A 14,762-nucleotide genomic window follows, 5' to 3' on the forward strand; every position below is an offset into this window, starting at 1 on the left:
TCTATGGTATCTGGATTCATTGTTCAAGTTTGGCTGATTGTAGAGACAGGCCTTACTGGCAAAGATAGGTCCCAGATCTAATTATAAAATCTAAAAATAATTAAATTCAAACATTTCAGTATATTTGAAAAGAACTACATAAAACCCTTTATAGATAACGCTGTGCTATATACCTTATAAACTGGCTAAATAAGCTGGAAGTATTGCGAATGATTCGAGCAGCCTGGGATTCTTCGTGTTGGCACCTTTGTAATGTTAGACCATCATCCATATGTCCTTCTTGGTGTAATATAACCTATGGAATGTAAAAATAAAATCATGTTTGGAGGAAAATGTGCAATTGAAAATACAAAGCCTATTATTAGGCAAATAAATTGCATTTGGCAGAAACAATATTTCAAATGTAATTTTAATACTTTGCACCTCTTGCTTCAATATTGTGCTAAAATCTGTTACCTAATTTTGAATTATATATAGTACTTATATAATAGCTGAAATCCACTTTGTCCAGGAACTTCTAATACTGATAATTTGCCTATAACAATAATGCATAACGAATTTCTCAGTCTTTTCTAGCAAGATCACTTAGAAAAGGGTAAGAGAGATCATTAGTAAACCTTTGAGATTCTTTAAGCTTCCTTTTAAAGATAAGATAAAAAAATTTCAATGTAAAAACAAAGATGCTTTCCTTTCTAAGCTCTACCTTGCAGGAAAAGAAGGACTGAATTTACTATTTTAAGAATGACAGGAAAACCAGTTACAGTGATAAACATCTTTAAGACATACTACCCATCAAGGGAAATGATGTTTTGAAAGCATCAACATGTACCAAAAACTTCTCCTGATTCATCTAACCATTCTTACATTGACCTGGGTTCCTGATGGATCACCAAACTAAGCATGGTCAGTCCAGGCCTTTCTAGATGGAAGACCTCAAAGAAACACTTAGGAGCTTCAAGAAGTGGTACTGATGTTTTAGTGGGTCTTACCTCTGTCCTTCAACTATTCCCCCACTGTAATAGCACAAGATGAGAGAACACCATGCTGACTGTTGAAGATGTAAAGCCCAGGTTCATTTGGAGTCATTAAAGTCCATTGCACTTTTTGCCAGAGTAGTATGATTTACCGTCCCAGCTCAATTTTAGCCCCAGTAATTACATTCAAACTATCTGAATACCCCTTTCCTCTTAAGGATGGCTGAAATGATTAATATCAGTTTGCTGAGTTTGTAAAGCGATATAGGATCCTTGAGGGTGTTAAATATATATTTAATGCCCCTGTAAACATAACCATCGATGGATGATCACAATGCATCAGTCACTACTAGCTGTAAATCATAATTTTACTCAACACTTGCTAGCATCTACTGAAATAATTTTGCTTTCAGATATTGAATATCTTGCAAAAAGAATGACACATGGAGGTTACTTAATTCTTTTGGCACCAGTTCCATATCATTGGTCCCTAATACAACATATTCATTTTCTCATTCGCACAATGTGTTCCAATTGTACAATCTACCATAACAACTCTATCAATAACTTGGGAAAATGCTATAGATAAACTATGTTAATTCTAACTCCATTATTCTTAGCAAAATGTACATGGACTTTGAAAAAAAGAGGGGGTCATGTGCCTCAGATTAAAGAAATCACTTAAACGCATCTCCCCCTTATAATGGAAGGTCAAGAGTGAGATCTTCTAAGATTTTTGGGAATTAAAGAGAATGCCTCAGTACAAGGATTGCCCTTTCTTTTCATCAGCTCAGATTTAAGTATCTCAGTCTGTATTTTAAGTTATATCAATATTATCTGGATCCCTACCTCTTCACTACGTACTTTCTAGTAAACTGAATCATAAAAGGGGAATACTTTCTACAACCATTATAAGAAGTTTCTAGAACTGCTCCTTGAAATTAAAGTGCCAACAGATTTCCTGATCTATGAACTAACTAAATCTTGTCCTAATCTGTGCCTGTGTTTCTCCAGCAGCAGATAGGATGCAACGCAAAAAGAAAGCACCATAGATAGATGCTGCATGTTCTATCTTTCATATTCTTTTCTCTCCCCTTTATGTGTGTTTTCTTCATTTTGTATTAAAGGAAACAGGATCAGGCTTCAAACAACAAGAGCAAAAACAGCTCAACAGCTGGTGGAGGGGACTTGATCACAAATAAAGAGCATGGTGTTGCACCAGCCTGAAGTGTCCCTGAGTCTCTGAGAAGAGGGGGAGAAGGGCCGAATTGGAGGGGCATGGCATGTACCCCGTTACACTCCTACTATGTTCAATGGGAGTTTAAGGCACTCAACACCTCAACATTGTCAGGATGAAAGGCAATATGACCCAGTCGATCTCTTACATCTTTAATTTCTATGATTTTAGCTTATACTTTTATTTTTTTTAAATGCTTACCTTTCTTTTCAAGGGTCCTAAACGTGGTGCTTTAGCATCCTGTGCTTGATAAGTCAGCCACAATGCACCGGTTACATGCTGGACAAAACAAATGGAATCACCATACTTTATTTCGGCGACTCCCATACCTTCTATGTCCCGTTTATGAACAGATTCCAGTTTTTCCTTTAGTTAAAAAAAACATAAAACAAAAAAAATGCAAAAGTATTTAGTTTAATCTCAATAGTGCAAAGACAAACGCTATACTCGCTAATGTTGATTAAAGCCTATACTAGCCACTTTGCTAACAGATGTAGCTAAAAGTACACCTTTACATAATTTATGCCTTGATGTTACCAAATCAATGGGTTACGTTCTATCCCCAGAAAAAATGTTTATTTTAACTCATTTCATTATTATAACAATTCTTCAGCACAACAACCAAACAATTAAATAAATAAGCCCATAAGTTAAACTTTTGTGAGGATTTACTCAAAGCTAGCATTACATGTATGTTAATGCCCCCCCCCCAAAAATAGAAAACAATTCTAGTTCATTTTTTATTCAAAGTGAATAAAGCAACGCCCCATCTACTCTGCAGCAGACACTGATTTCTGAAGTGTTCCTCCGATATTAAATTCATTTAATTTTCAATGTGATTTTTAATTTAAAACTGTATATGTAGAGAAAGTTGCTTGGGATTGTGGGATAAGCAAATTAGCTGGTTATTTCCTCTACAGTGATCAGCAATTAATTAATTAATAATGACAAATTTAGAATTAGCACCCATGTGAGATTAATGGGAATTATTCACATCTTTCCAACTATTGTATAGTGCTTTTTGGAAACTCAGGCTACCACTAGACCACTTTACATTCAGTTCACAACTGAAAGGTTTCCTTCCCAACCTCCATGGTGGGAAACAAGGGTTTTTTTGTGTTTGTTTTTTAAATGAAAGTTTGAATGCCAGTGTACAATTCTGGAGCAAGAAGTGGATTCTGAAGCAAATTCTATGACTGCAGATCTCATATTTCAGTGCATTGTAAAAAACAGGTATAGGAACTATGTATCTAAATAAGTACTATAGTAGTAGTATCTATACTCTCTATATAATATTGTTTAACAGTATTACATTTATATGCATTTTGCTTATTTTATTATTATTCAGTAAATGTTTTAACATTTGTTATGGAGGAAGATTAACAACTTTCCTCTAGTTACAGATAACATTTATAGTTCAGTTAAGTGGTTGATTCAATGTCATGTGGAAGCCCAACGTGGAAAGAGGGGGGTCTGAAAGTTCAACAGCCCAAACGTACAAGGGAGTTCAATAATCAGTTGCTGCATTGACCCGATCTATATATATGGTACACACACTAAGGAAAGAGAGTTACAAAGAGACTGATAGCATGAATTAAGAAAATTGCTGTTGTGATTATAGATTGAGCTCATTCGTCAACTTAATTTACGGTATAGTTCTTAAAATAGATTATTTTTTTTTACACTTGGACTAAACAGATTTAAGATTAAATGTCCAACTTGCTGATGTCATCTGCAAGATTGCCCCCCACTCTTACTGCATTTCACTAAAAGCATTTCACTCTTTATCAAAAAAGTATTAATACTTCTGTGAATGCAATTGTAGCAAAGCAGATAGTGTTGCTGTAGATAGATTAAACCAGCAATTCCATCATGTCGCATATTCAGATCTAGAGGCAGAGTGTGTGTATTTCCAAAGTCACATTTAGACTCATTGGTACATTAATCACTAGGTTAATTATAAACAATTTTTCATTATGAGGACAACCTGCCCCCCCCCCCCCCATCACAAAATATAGATCTGATTTCTGGTGTCAGGCAAAATGGATCCTATGGATCTAACTCAGCAAGGGGGGGGGGCAATCTTGCAGATGACATCAGCAACTTGGACATTTAATTTTATGACTTTTAAAAAAAATTAATACATGGACTGAGCATTTCTGATATTTACAGTCTTTCTAATGTTACCAGGGTTAGGCCAGTCAATACTTCAGGCCCAAACAGACCCACCAATGTTACTAAGATTATGTTTACTAGTAATGTTCCAGTGATGCAAGGATGAAGCACAAGGTATTTGTCCTCTCTAAAATTCTGTGACAATACCAACTTAGGCCCCAGGAAATCAAGATGAGTCCTTTACCAAGGCCTGGCTCAGGTTTTCCATGTGTTCCCCCTATGGTTAGGCAACAGGCAACCTTCATCTTCCCTAATTCCTTCCACAAAACAGGTCCTTAACAAACATGAGTTCTACCTAATATCTAGATAGGTATTTATATATTTTGGGTACATTGATAAGCCTGACTCATTCTTCTCTGTGCGCCAGAAGTCAGAGCAGAGAAGTTAAGGATGGTGGTGGGCTGGGAAGAGGACTTCACACTGAATTAGAGGTCTCAGAGCTGAGTAAATCAACTGAATGGTTTTGTAAGGGTCCCAGATTTGCTCAAACTCACAATGAGAAAGACAAAGTAAGAACTGCCACCAGGGCCAGCTCCAGGCACCAGCCCAGCAAGCAGGTGCTTGGGGCGGCCAAGGGGAAGGGGCTGCAGGTCGGGCTGTTCGGTGGCAATTCAGCGGTGGGTCCCTCTCGGAGGGAAGCACCTGCTGCCGAAGAAGAAAGCGGCATGGTGGAGCTGCCGCTGGAGTGCCACCGATCGCAACTGCGATCGCGGCTTTTTTTTTTCACCGCTTGGGGTGGCAAAAACCCTGGAGCCAGTCCTGACTGCCACACTAGACAATATCAATAGACCATATAGTCTAGTATCACCTCGCTGATAATGGTCAATGTTGGAAACTCTGGGGGAAGACCTAGCCCTCTGACTGCCTCCAAATTCATGCAATACACATTGCTTAATATATTGCAATGTGTTGTATCCACTGCATGATTACTTAGTCCAGGCCAGGACATCAGCTGACCCTTTGTGGTAACACTGTACAGCATAGGCTATTTTTCTCAATCTGGGAGCTAGAAAGTCAGGAAGAGCTATAGTAACTGTGTTTGTCCAGCACCCTGGATTTAAAAAAAATCCCTTTGTGTTTACTGAAGTTAAATCCTGTCTCTTTCCCTTTGTAACATAAACCACATGTCTGTGGTTGGAAGGTTTATTCTGATCCCAGTGACCAAACAGCCTATGTCCTTGAGTATAACAACAGCACTTGAATTTTTTTTATCTTACCTCTTTGAAGTCAAGATATTGAGATATTAAAAATAGCTATTAAACATGAAGTGCATTTAATGATGTTTGCCATAACGATGTTAATTCTCTTTTCACTTGCATGGAGCTGCCACATTTCAATGTCAATTTAAGCCTGAATAGACAGCATTGCAATGCCAAGATTAAATGAAATTACCATATACTCCTTGGGGATGCCATTACAATGTCAAAACTATGGGAAAATGTCAGATCAAGTTTATGGAGATTGTACTATGATGTCCAGATGAGATGAAATTTCATCTCATTTCAGTGCATATTTATGGTGAGGACATTATGACGTTATGAACTTCTGAAGAGAGTATAATACAATGTCACAAATGAAATAAAATAATGTTGGTGCCAATTATTAATATTAGCTGATTAATTGCTTCATGTTTGCACAGCACTTTAAACATTGTAAGGACTATAGTACTAACTCTGTGAAGCTTATGCCAAAGGAAACAAAATTACTTCAGTACAAGCTTAAAGGGAGCATGTTATGATGTTGAAATCAAGCTATGTTAATACAACATCAGCTATCAAAATAAAATATTAAATTACGTTATACTGACCCTCTAACTGTGCTCTTGTTAATGATATTAAGCCACAAAACAAAGTTTTTCTACCTCATAAATACACAACTTGAATTTTGGCTTTTTTAGATCAGTTCTTATTTTAACAGTTGTGACACTAGGTAACGCCCCCAGCTGTTTTGTTCCTTGGAGGCTGGCCAGTTTCCCTATGATTTCAGCTAAGCCACTTGGTTTCACTCTCAAGGGAAGAGGGATGTTTTCTAGAAGCCGAAAGGGTAGACAGGTCAGGATTCTTGGCAAAAGCTGGTCTCTCTTTAAGTATTTATACAGACCCCATCACATGGTAGTGCCTAAGCACTTCCCCCTGCAAGGAACACCCTTCTCTTCCCTCCTCATAACCTGTGCTCAGGTTGCTTCCCTCAGGACAGGAACCAGTCAGGCTGAGGAAAACAAGTCACACCAGGAGGTCTGGCTGGTGGCAAAGAAAAAAATCAGCAGTTAACCAAATGGAAGAGTAGAGAGGGAAGGCTGACAGAATGGAGGAGGGTAAGCTGTATGATGCAGTCAGTATATTGGGAGGAGGGGCAAATTCTGTCAAAAATCTGGGGAATAGACTAAGGGAAAGTTGGGTATTCTCACTTCCTGGAGTGGAGCAGTACCGTGAGTGGTGACAGAGGAGAGGCTTGTGTTGTGAAGGGAGAGACAGGAATGTGATTGGAGCTATGTTGACTCATCTGTAGTCCTTCTGTAAAGAGCAGTAAGGAAAGGTCCTTAGAGTTAAGTTCACCCATCCGTAAAAATGATTAGGTAGATTAGACAATAATTAAAATGGTATCTTCACCTGCTCCGTTTCTCCCTTTATTAACAGTACTTGGCAAAAGTTAAAGTGACTTGACAAAAGCAGAGGCCTGCAGTCCAGGATTATAAAAAGAATAGCATGATCAAGCCAGCTCACTGAGCCTCTGGGTGCACCTTGTCAATGCCTATTTATTGCTGCTGCTGAATACTTCAGTCCTATAGCTCCATGTCCCTGAAGTCAGAAAATACAAAGCTTGAAATCTACTTTCTAATTTGAACATTTGGAAACTATCATATAAAAAGAAATCTAAAATACCTATTTCATTATCGTCTACCAAAAATGAATTAAGCTTTATGATAACTGTTAAACTATTACAGCATCCTAATGCCATTTTAATCCCCAAAGATAGCTACACCCTGGCAGATATGTAGAAACGAAGCCAAATTCTACTGTGTGAGTCATCTGTTACTTTTAAATGCATTAGAATGTTATTTATTTTGACTCTGATGTTAATAATTTATTTTTATCTTTATATACTGTTAAGAAAATAAAACCTGAAGTATAAAATATGAACTCTGAAATATTAAAAAAAAATAAAAAAGAAAAATATTATTTTCAAATTAATCCTAGTTCTTCTATAGTTGTGCTCAGAAAGTCTTATAAATGGCAGCTGAGCTCAGCTTAGCAGAGTAAGTACTGTGCTAGAATGGGAACATCCCATCTCAAAGCAGGATTCCACGCACCAGCTGTAGGGAAACTGTTGCCTCTCCAGTCACAATAGAATATTTCCCTTAAAACATATAGGCTGACATTTTAAAACTTAGGTGCTCAAAAGTGGGCCCCCAAATCTATATTCAGAACTTAAATAATAGTCTGATTTTAAAACTGCTGGGCACCTGAAGTTCTCATTAACTTCTGTGGGAGTTATGGATGCTCAATACCTCAGAAAAATATCAGGACAAAGTAGGGCTGCAGGAAATGATACGTTTGAAAATGTTATTCATAATGGCCACAGAAAACAGATAAACTTGTTAGTGTATCTGTCATTAATATCTTTTCAGTCATCTTCACTTAAAGCAGTACAGTTGCCTACAAAATTCTCTCACAACATTTATATATTAATTTAATTTTTCTATAAGGCCCAGACTCCTTCATCTCTGCTCTATTTCTATATGGAGACATTCAGAAAGAATCTAATATGAATTCACATTTTAAAAAATTATTCCTAGTATTAGAGATGCTTGTGTAAAAGCAATTGAGTTAGTGGAAATGAAGTGCATTGTGAATGTGCAAAGCTGGGAGAGAAGAAAAGTCCTAAACAGGCTCCCAGACCAGGAGGAATGCAGTTCAGAGGACAGAAGCCTAAATAATAACAGTGATGGTAATGTGAGGCAAGGTTAAGAGAAAAGGGCTTATTTATTCAGAAAAAAATAAACCTGAAGGGGAGACATGATACCTGTCTATAAAAAACACAAAGGGGTATTTATAAGGAGCTCAGAAATTATTATTCTTACTTGTCAAAAAGTATAGAATAACAACTAATAGGTAAGGTTACCTCAGTATCTGCAACATTCCCTTGAGCTTCCCCATACTTACTATAGGAAAGACTGTGGATATGGAGGCTAACTTCAAGTATTTACTTATCTAAGGTGATTGTCAAGTGTTCAAAATGTCTCAATCATAGTATTAAAGAATATATCTGGGAAAATACAGGCTAAAAGATAGCAGAAACTTCAAGGAGTTATGCAGTGGGTGAAGTTGCCACAGTAAATTGCAGCATTGTCAGTACTGGAAATACCTGAGGCTAGACCACATATCCTGCTGCACTGTCCGACTATGCCGGGAGGAGGACAGGAGGCCTTGTATGTGGTTTTAATTATTGCAACTTTATATTTAAATATCTGGGTGTACCAGGGAGCTAAAATTATACAGTGCAGGTAATTTCATATACTTGGGGTGCTGCTGTCAGACCTTCCATTTTCCAATCCTGGTCCCACACATCCCAATGCTGGAACCCCCACTCCTCTCATATAAGCGTAAGGGGGGATATAAAGAAGAGGGAGGGTTGACTCCCTGCCGTACTAGTCATAGAAGCCTCAAACCCCCTTTCTTTGCTCTTTTAAAGGATTCCTCCTTTAAATCATTTACCACTAACATGGTCCCAGAACTGCTTTAGATAGAAATACCTCCCACCTTCAGTCAGGTGGTGGAGTGGAGTGTGTCCCCCCCCCCACCACCTGGTCTGGCTGTACTGCTTCCTGCCTCTTTACCTCCTTACTACCAGCCTGCCAGACAAGCCCTGCTGCAATTAAAGGGGGCAACTCACCTTTGCTGTCCACTGGACAAAATCCCCCACCACTTGATACACAGTGTGGGCAATATCATAAATGCAATCCACATTGCATAGCTTCTATATACCAGAAGGGGCTGGAAAATTACTTAGCCAAATATCCAGTGATCGGAGGACAGGCTAATTCCCTGCTAACCTGTTAGTCTGACTCCATTGGTCAAAAACACTGTTCTCATGTTTTTAAAAAAAAGCAGTATCTGCCTTAATATTACAGCAGCTTTCTGTCTATCAAGGATGGTTTAGGGAAGAGGTTCTCAAACTACTATTTTTTTCATAGTTCAGATCACACCTAACACAGAAATTCCCTCATGCATCTTCATGATCACATAGATCACTTAGCCTCCCATTTCCAATCACATCATCATTGTGGCAACTACAACAATTGCTTATATTAAAAAGTAGTATCAGGAAAGTATTTATGTATTTTTAGCTCTCCTTGGAATAATAAATGTTTGACCTTCTGGAAATCAGTTAATCACACTGCCTACTTCTGTTTTTCATCTCCTCTCCCTCTCCCATCTGTACTGTTTTTCTCAACTGGAAATGAGGAAAAATGCTAGCGCCACATGATTAGTTAGCAGCTCACTATAGGTCACAGTTTGAGAACCTGTGGTTTAGAGATTGACCAACTAGGTACCTGGGTTGAAATGCTTCACTTGCGATGCCACTACTATCTATATGACTACCTAAAGTGAGAACCAGGGCAGAATTTGTCCCAGTGAAATTAGTCCTACCATGATACACAGTAAGAATGACTCTCTTAATGAGGTTCCTTCCAATTTAAATAGTTCTATGATCATATCATCTCTAGAATAATTCTATCTAAAGATAGTCTGTCATCTTTTTTGCCTGTTAATAATTTTTTCCAATAATTTTTTAATCTCAGTTTGTTCAACATAGTATCAAATTTTTAAGATGCAAAAAACACACTACCATCTTCAACCAGAGTTACTTATTCCTGTATTTGTATTCAAAATCACTGTCAATTGCTTCTTCCTTTAAATAATTCTCTAAGATGCTGGAACCTATTCTGATCTAGCATTTGAGAGCTTCATAATTATTTACCTTTGATGCTCTAAAACAAAAGGAAGTAGATTTTGTGTCTGATTTCCCTCTGTCTAAAAGTGAAAGACCTTGTTCTTCAGTAAGTGCCAAGTACTGTCCTGTTGTAATGTGTCGAAGGCGGAAAGGTTGTCCCCATTTGATGTAACTGCCACTCCAACTAAACAAACAGATAGCAAAGATTAATCTCCAAATTACATGAAAAGAACATTTCCACTTTGAGCTTTAAAAGACCTGCTGAAAATTCTAAAAAAACATCATATTCACAAACAATTCTGCCTAGATATCATATTTTCAATATTTCTCTGCACCTTTGTATTATTACAGATTTATTTTTATTAATATTAATAGATGGACTAAAATAAGTCAAGTAGCAGGGGAAAATATTTAAATCAAGCTATACCTCTAGATAATCCATAGCAGAAGATCCGATCAAACTCCTAGTAATTTAGTGGGAACTACAAACAACACTGGCCCAAAATTACAATACCTTATACGAAGGGGTTCCACTCTCCACAAGGATCTTGCACGAACACCAGCTCCTCCTGTTTCATACAATACCCTCCTGCAGACAGATTGAAAAGATCATCTCCAGGTGGTTACTTATAATACAAGGATTTTATAACTTATTACGTTACTGAACACTGTTTTTCCAGCCACGTTAAGTGGAAGCAAATGGAGACCAGATTCCTACTCATCAACTGCACTGTCTATGTAAGAGTTTAAGTTGATCCATAACCATCTGATTTTTTTTGTTGTTAAATTTGTAGCGACTATAGAACAGTAGCTCTCTTTCCTCAGCTACCTCCTTCTTAGGTGCTGATAAAAAATGTTCGAACTTCAAAAACACCAGATCAATTTTATGTCACTTGATTGTTCACAAATATCTCTAATTCATAGAGTTCCCCAATCACAAGTATGAATTAATAAGACTGTATGTATATAGAAGTACAATAGTAAACATAATTACAGATAACTGAACACATTCAGGAGCTGTAATTTACAGCGACCTGGGTAATCAGAATATCAATTTCAGGGTTTGAAATTCATTTCTAGACCAATATCTGCATTTCAGAGATGGTACATATAATCTGTACATATTCACAAATAAAAGTACTGTAATTCCAATTATATGTTGTGAGACAGTTATTACAATGCTATCTGTATGAATATTGCATTTTTATTGCTAGAAAGACTCAGCCCTTGCATTTACTAAAGGGAAACACTGCCTAAAAATCTGAAAGAAAAATGTTGAATAAATAGCCCTCACAAAAACACTTAATTTAAGGAGTTAAGAACAATACAATAATTTTAAAAAGACAGACTATCTCAAATGAAAGATAAACATAACACCAATAGCCCCTGTCCAACCATTCAGGAAAAGGTATGAAGTAAACAGTATGGCTTCATACTATCCCTTGAAGGTCAACTGATTCAGGTTCTGCCAAATCAACAGGGGCTAATGAATTCCCCAGTTAAATCCCTCCATTCCCTGTCACCAGCCTCTAAGCTCTCAAATATCAGGACTGTTATCTTAAAGGCATCAGCTGTTCTCAAATGCTGTGCTGGTGCATGGGGTAAGAGGCAGTCCCTCAGGTAGGTAAAACTAGCCACATAAGGCTGAAAAGGTAAGTATCAGCACTTCAATTTGCACCTGCAGGTTTACTAAAGGTACTATTTTTGGAATTTGATGGTGGTCATTGCTATATTTCCTTTTTTCCAATCAATGATTGGACTCTCAGGAAAGATTTATGCAATTATTACTGTGTGTATACTTATGGTATATGGAGTAACAAAGCACTGTACTCAAATATCATTCTGCTGTGCTGGAAGGTGACTTATTTAAGGCTTATGCCTTAGGCCTGGTCTACACTATGACTTTAATTCGGATTTAGCAGCGTTAAATCGATTTAACCCTTCACCCGTCCACACAATGAAGCCATTTATTTCAAAATAAAGGGCTCTTAAAATCGATTTCTGTACTCCACCCCGACGAGCGGAGTAGCACCAAAATCTATATTGTCATTTCGAATTAGGGTTAGTGTGGCCGCAATTCGATGGTATTGGCCTCCGGGAGCTATCCCACAGTGCACCATTGTGACCGCTCTGGACAGCAATCTGAACTTGGATGCACTGGCCAGGTAGACAGGAAAAACATTTGAATTTTATTTCCTGTTTGCCCAGCGTGAAGAGCACAGGTGACCACAGATAGCTCATCAGCACAGGTAACCATGCAGGCCGATAATCGAAAAAGAGCACCAGCATGGACCATACGGGAGGTACTGGATCTGATCGCTATATGGAGAGAGGATTCAGTGCTAGCAGAAATTCGTTCGAAAAGACGAAATGCCAAAACTTTTGAAAAAATCTCCAAGGGCATGATGGAGAGAGGCCACAATAGGGACTCAGATCAGTGCCGCGTGAAAGTCAAGGAGTTCAGACAAGCCTATCAAAAAACAAAGGAGGCAAACTGTCGCTCCGGGTCAGAGCCGCGGACATGCCGCTTCTACGCCGAGCTGCATGCAGTTCTAGGGGGGGCCGCCACCACTACCCCACCTCTGACCGTGGATTCTGAGGCGGGGGTAATCTCATCAGCTACACCTGAGGATTCTGAGGACGGGGAAGAGGAGGAGGAGGAGGACGACGACGAGCTTGTGGAGAGCACACAGCACTCCGTTCTCCCCAACAGCCAGGATCTTTTTCTCAGCCTGACTGAAGTACCCTTCCAACCCTCCCTGCGTGTAACCAGCAGCCAGGCGATTTGCCTCAGCCTCCCACCCCGCCATAAAGGTCTCCCCCTTACTTTCACAGAGATTGTGGAGCGCACAGGAAGCAGCAATAACAATGGGGATATTGGTTTGGCTGAGGTCTGAGCGAGTCAGTAAAGTGCGCCAGTGACCTTTTAAATGGCCAAATGCACATTCTACCACCATTCTGCACTTGCTCAGCCTGTAGTTGAACAGCTCCTGACTCCTGTCCAGGCTGCCTGTGTATGGCTTCATGAGCCATGGCATTAAGGGGTAGGCTGGGTCCCAAAGAATAACTATTGGCATTTCAACATCCCCAACAGTTATTTTCTGGTCCGGGAAGTAAGTCCCTTGCTGCAGCTGTTTAAACAGATTAGTGTTCCTGAAGACGCGAGCGTCATGAACCCTTCCCAGCCAGCCCACGTTGATGTTGGTGAAACGTCCCTTGTGATCCACAAGTGCTTGCAGCACCATTGAAAAGTACCCCTTGCGGTTTATGTACTAGGTACCCTGGTGCTCCGGTGCCAAGATAGGGATATGGGTTCCATCTATCGCCCCACCACAGTTAGGGAATCCCATTGCAGCAAAGCCATCCACTATGACCTGCACATTTCCAAGAGTCACTACCTTTCGTAGCAGCAGCTCAGTGTTTGCTTTGGCTACTTGCATCACAGCAGCCCCCACAGTAGATTTGCCCACTCCAAATTGATTCCCGACTGACCAGTAGCTGTCTGGCGTTGCAAGCTTCCACAGGGCTATCGCCACTCGCTTCTCAACTGTGAGGGCTGCTCTCATCTTGGTATTCTGGCGCTTCAGGGCAGGGGAAAGCAAGTCACAAAGTTCCATGAAAGTGCCCTTACACATGCGAAAGTTTCGCAGCCACTGGGAATCATCCCACACCTGCAACACTATGCGGTCCCACCAGTCTGTGCTTGTTTCCCTTGCCCAGAATCGGCGTTCCATGGATAGAACCTGCCCCATTAACAACATGATCTCCAAAGCACCGGGGCCTGCGGTTTGAGAGAATTCTGTGTCCATGTCCATGTCCCCATCACTCTTGTTGCTGCACTGCCGTCGCCGCCTCCTCCTCGCCTCGTTTTTCTGGTTCTGGTTCAGCATAAACTGCACGAGAACGCGCGAGGTGTTTACAATGTTCATGACTGCTGTCTTGAGCCAAGTGGGCTCCATGCTTGCTGTGGTATGGAGTCTGCAACGTTCACCCAGGAAAAAAGGCGCAAAATGGTTGTCTGCCGTTGCTTTCATGGAGGGAGGGGTGAGGCTGTACCCAGAACCACCTGCGACAATGTTTTTTGCCCCATCAGGCACTGGGATCTCAACCCAGAATTCCAATGGGTGGGGGAGACTGTGGGAACTATGGGATAGCTATGGGATAACTACCCACAGTGCAACGCTCCGGAAATCGACGTTAGCCCTGGTACATGGACGCACACCGCCAAATTAATGTGCTTAGTGTGGCCGCATACATTCGACTTTATACAATGTTTCCAAAATTCGAATTATATAAATTCGGATTAATCCCGTAGTGTAGACATACCCCTAGTCTTTATCATCTTTATTTTAAGGTATATTTAATTGTTTTTAAAACATCAACAAAATAACAATTGATTAAGTATGTTAATTATGAGAGTT

General features: G+C 39.5%; 1 protein-coding gene across 21 annotated transcripts in view; it reads right to left on the minus strand.

The window, feature by feature from the left end:
• The window catches only part of RYR3 (ryanodine receptor 3), a 561,484-nt gene that overhangs the window by 391,943 nt on the left and 154,779 nt on the right, over positions 1 to 14,762 (minus strand). For all 21 annotated transcript variants that reach the window (XR_010601063.1, XR_010601064.1, XM_065595380.1 and 18 more), the window contains 4 exons: positions 10,856 to 10,930; positions 10,369 to 10,525; positions 2,413 to 2,577; positions 174 to 295 (listed from right to left, as the gene is read on the minus strand). Coding sequence is in view for 19 of the 21 variants with exons in the window: in XM_065595380.1 (XP_065451452.1) it covers positions 174 to 295; positions 2,413 to 2,577; positions 10,369 to 10,525; positions 10,856 to 10,930 (519 nt within the window). In the remaining 2 variants the exon portion in view is untranslated. The remainder of the gene's footprint in view (positions 1 to 173; positions 296 to 2,412; positions 2,578 to 10,368; positions 10,526 to 10,855; positions 10,931 to 14,762) is intronic.

Source organism: Chrysemys picta, chromosome 4 (genome assembly GCF_011386835.1).
Source record: "Chrysemys picta bellii isolate R12L10 chromosome 4, ASM1138683v2, whole genome shotgun sequence".
NCBI classification, from domain to species: Eukaryota; Metazoa; Chordata; order Testudines; family Emydidae; genus Chrysemys; species Chrysemys picta.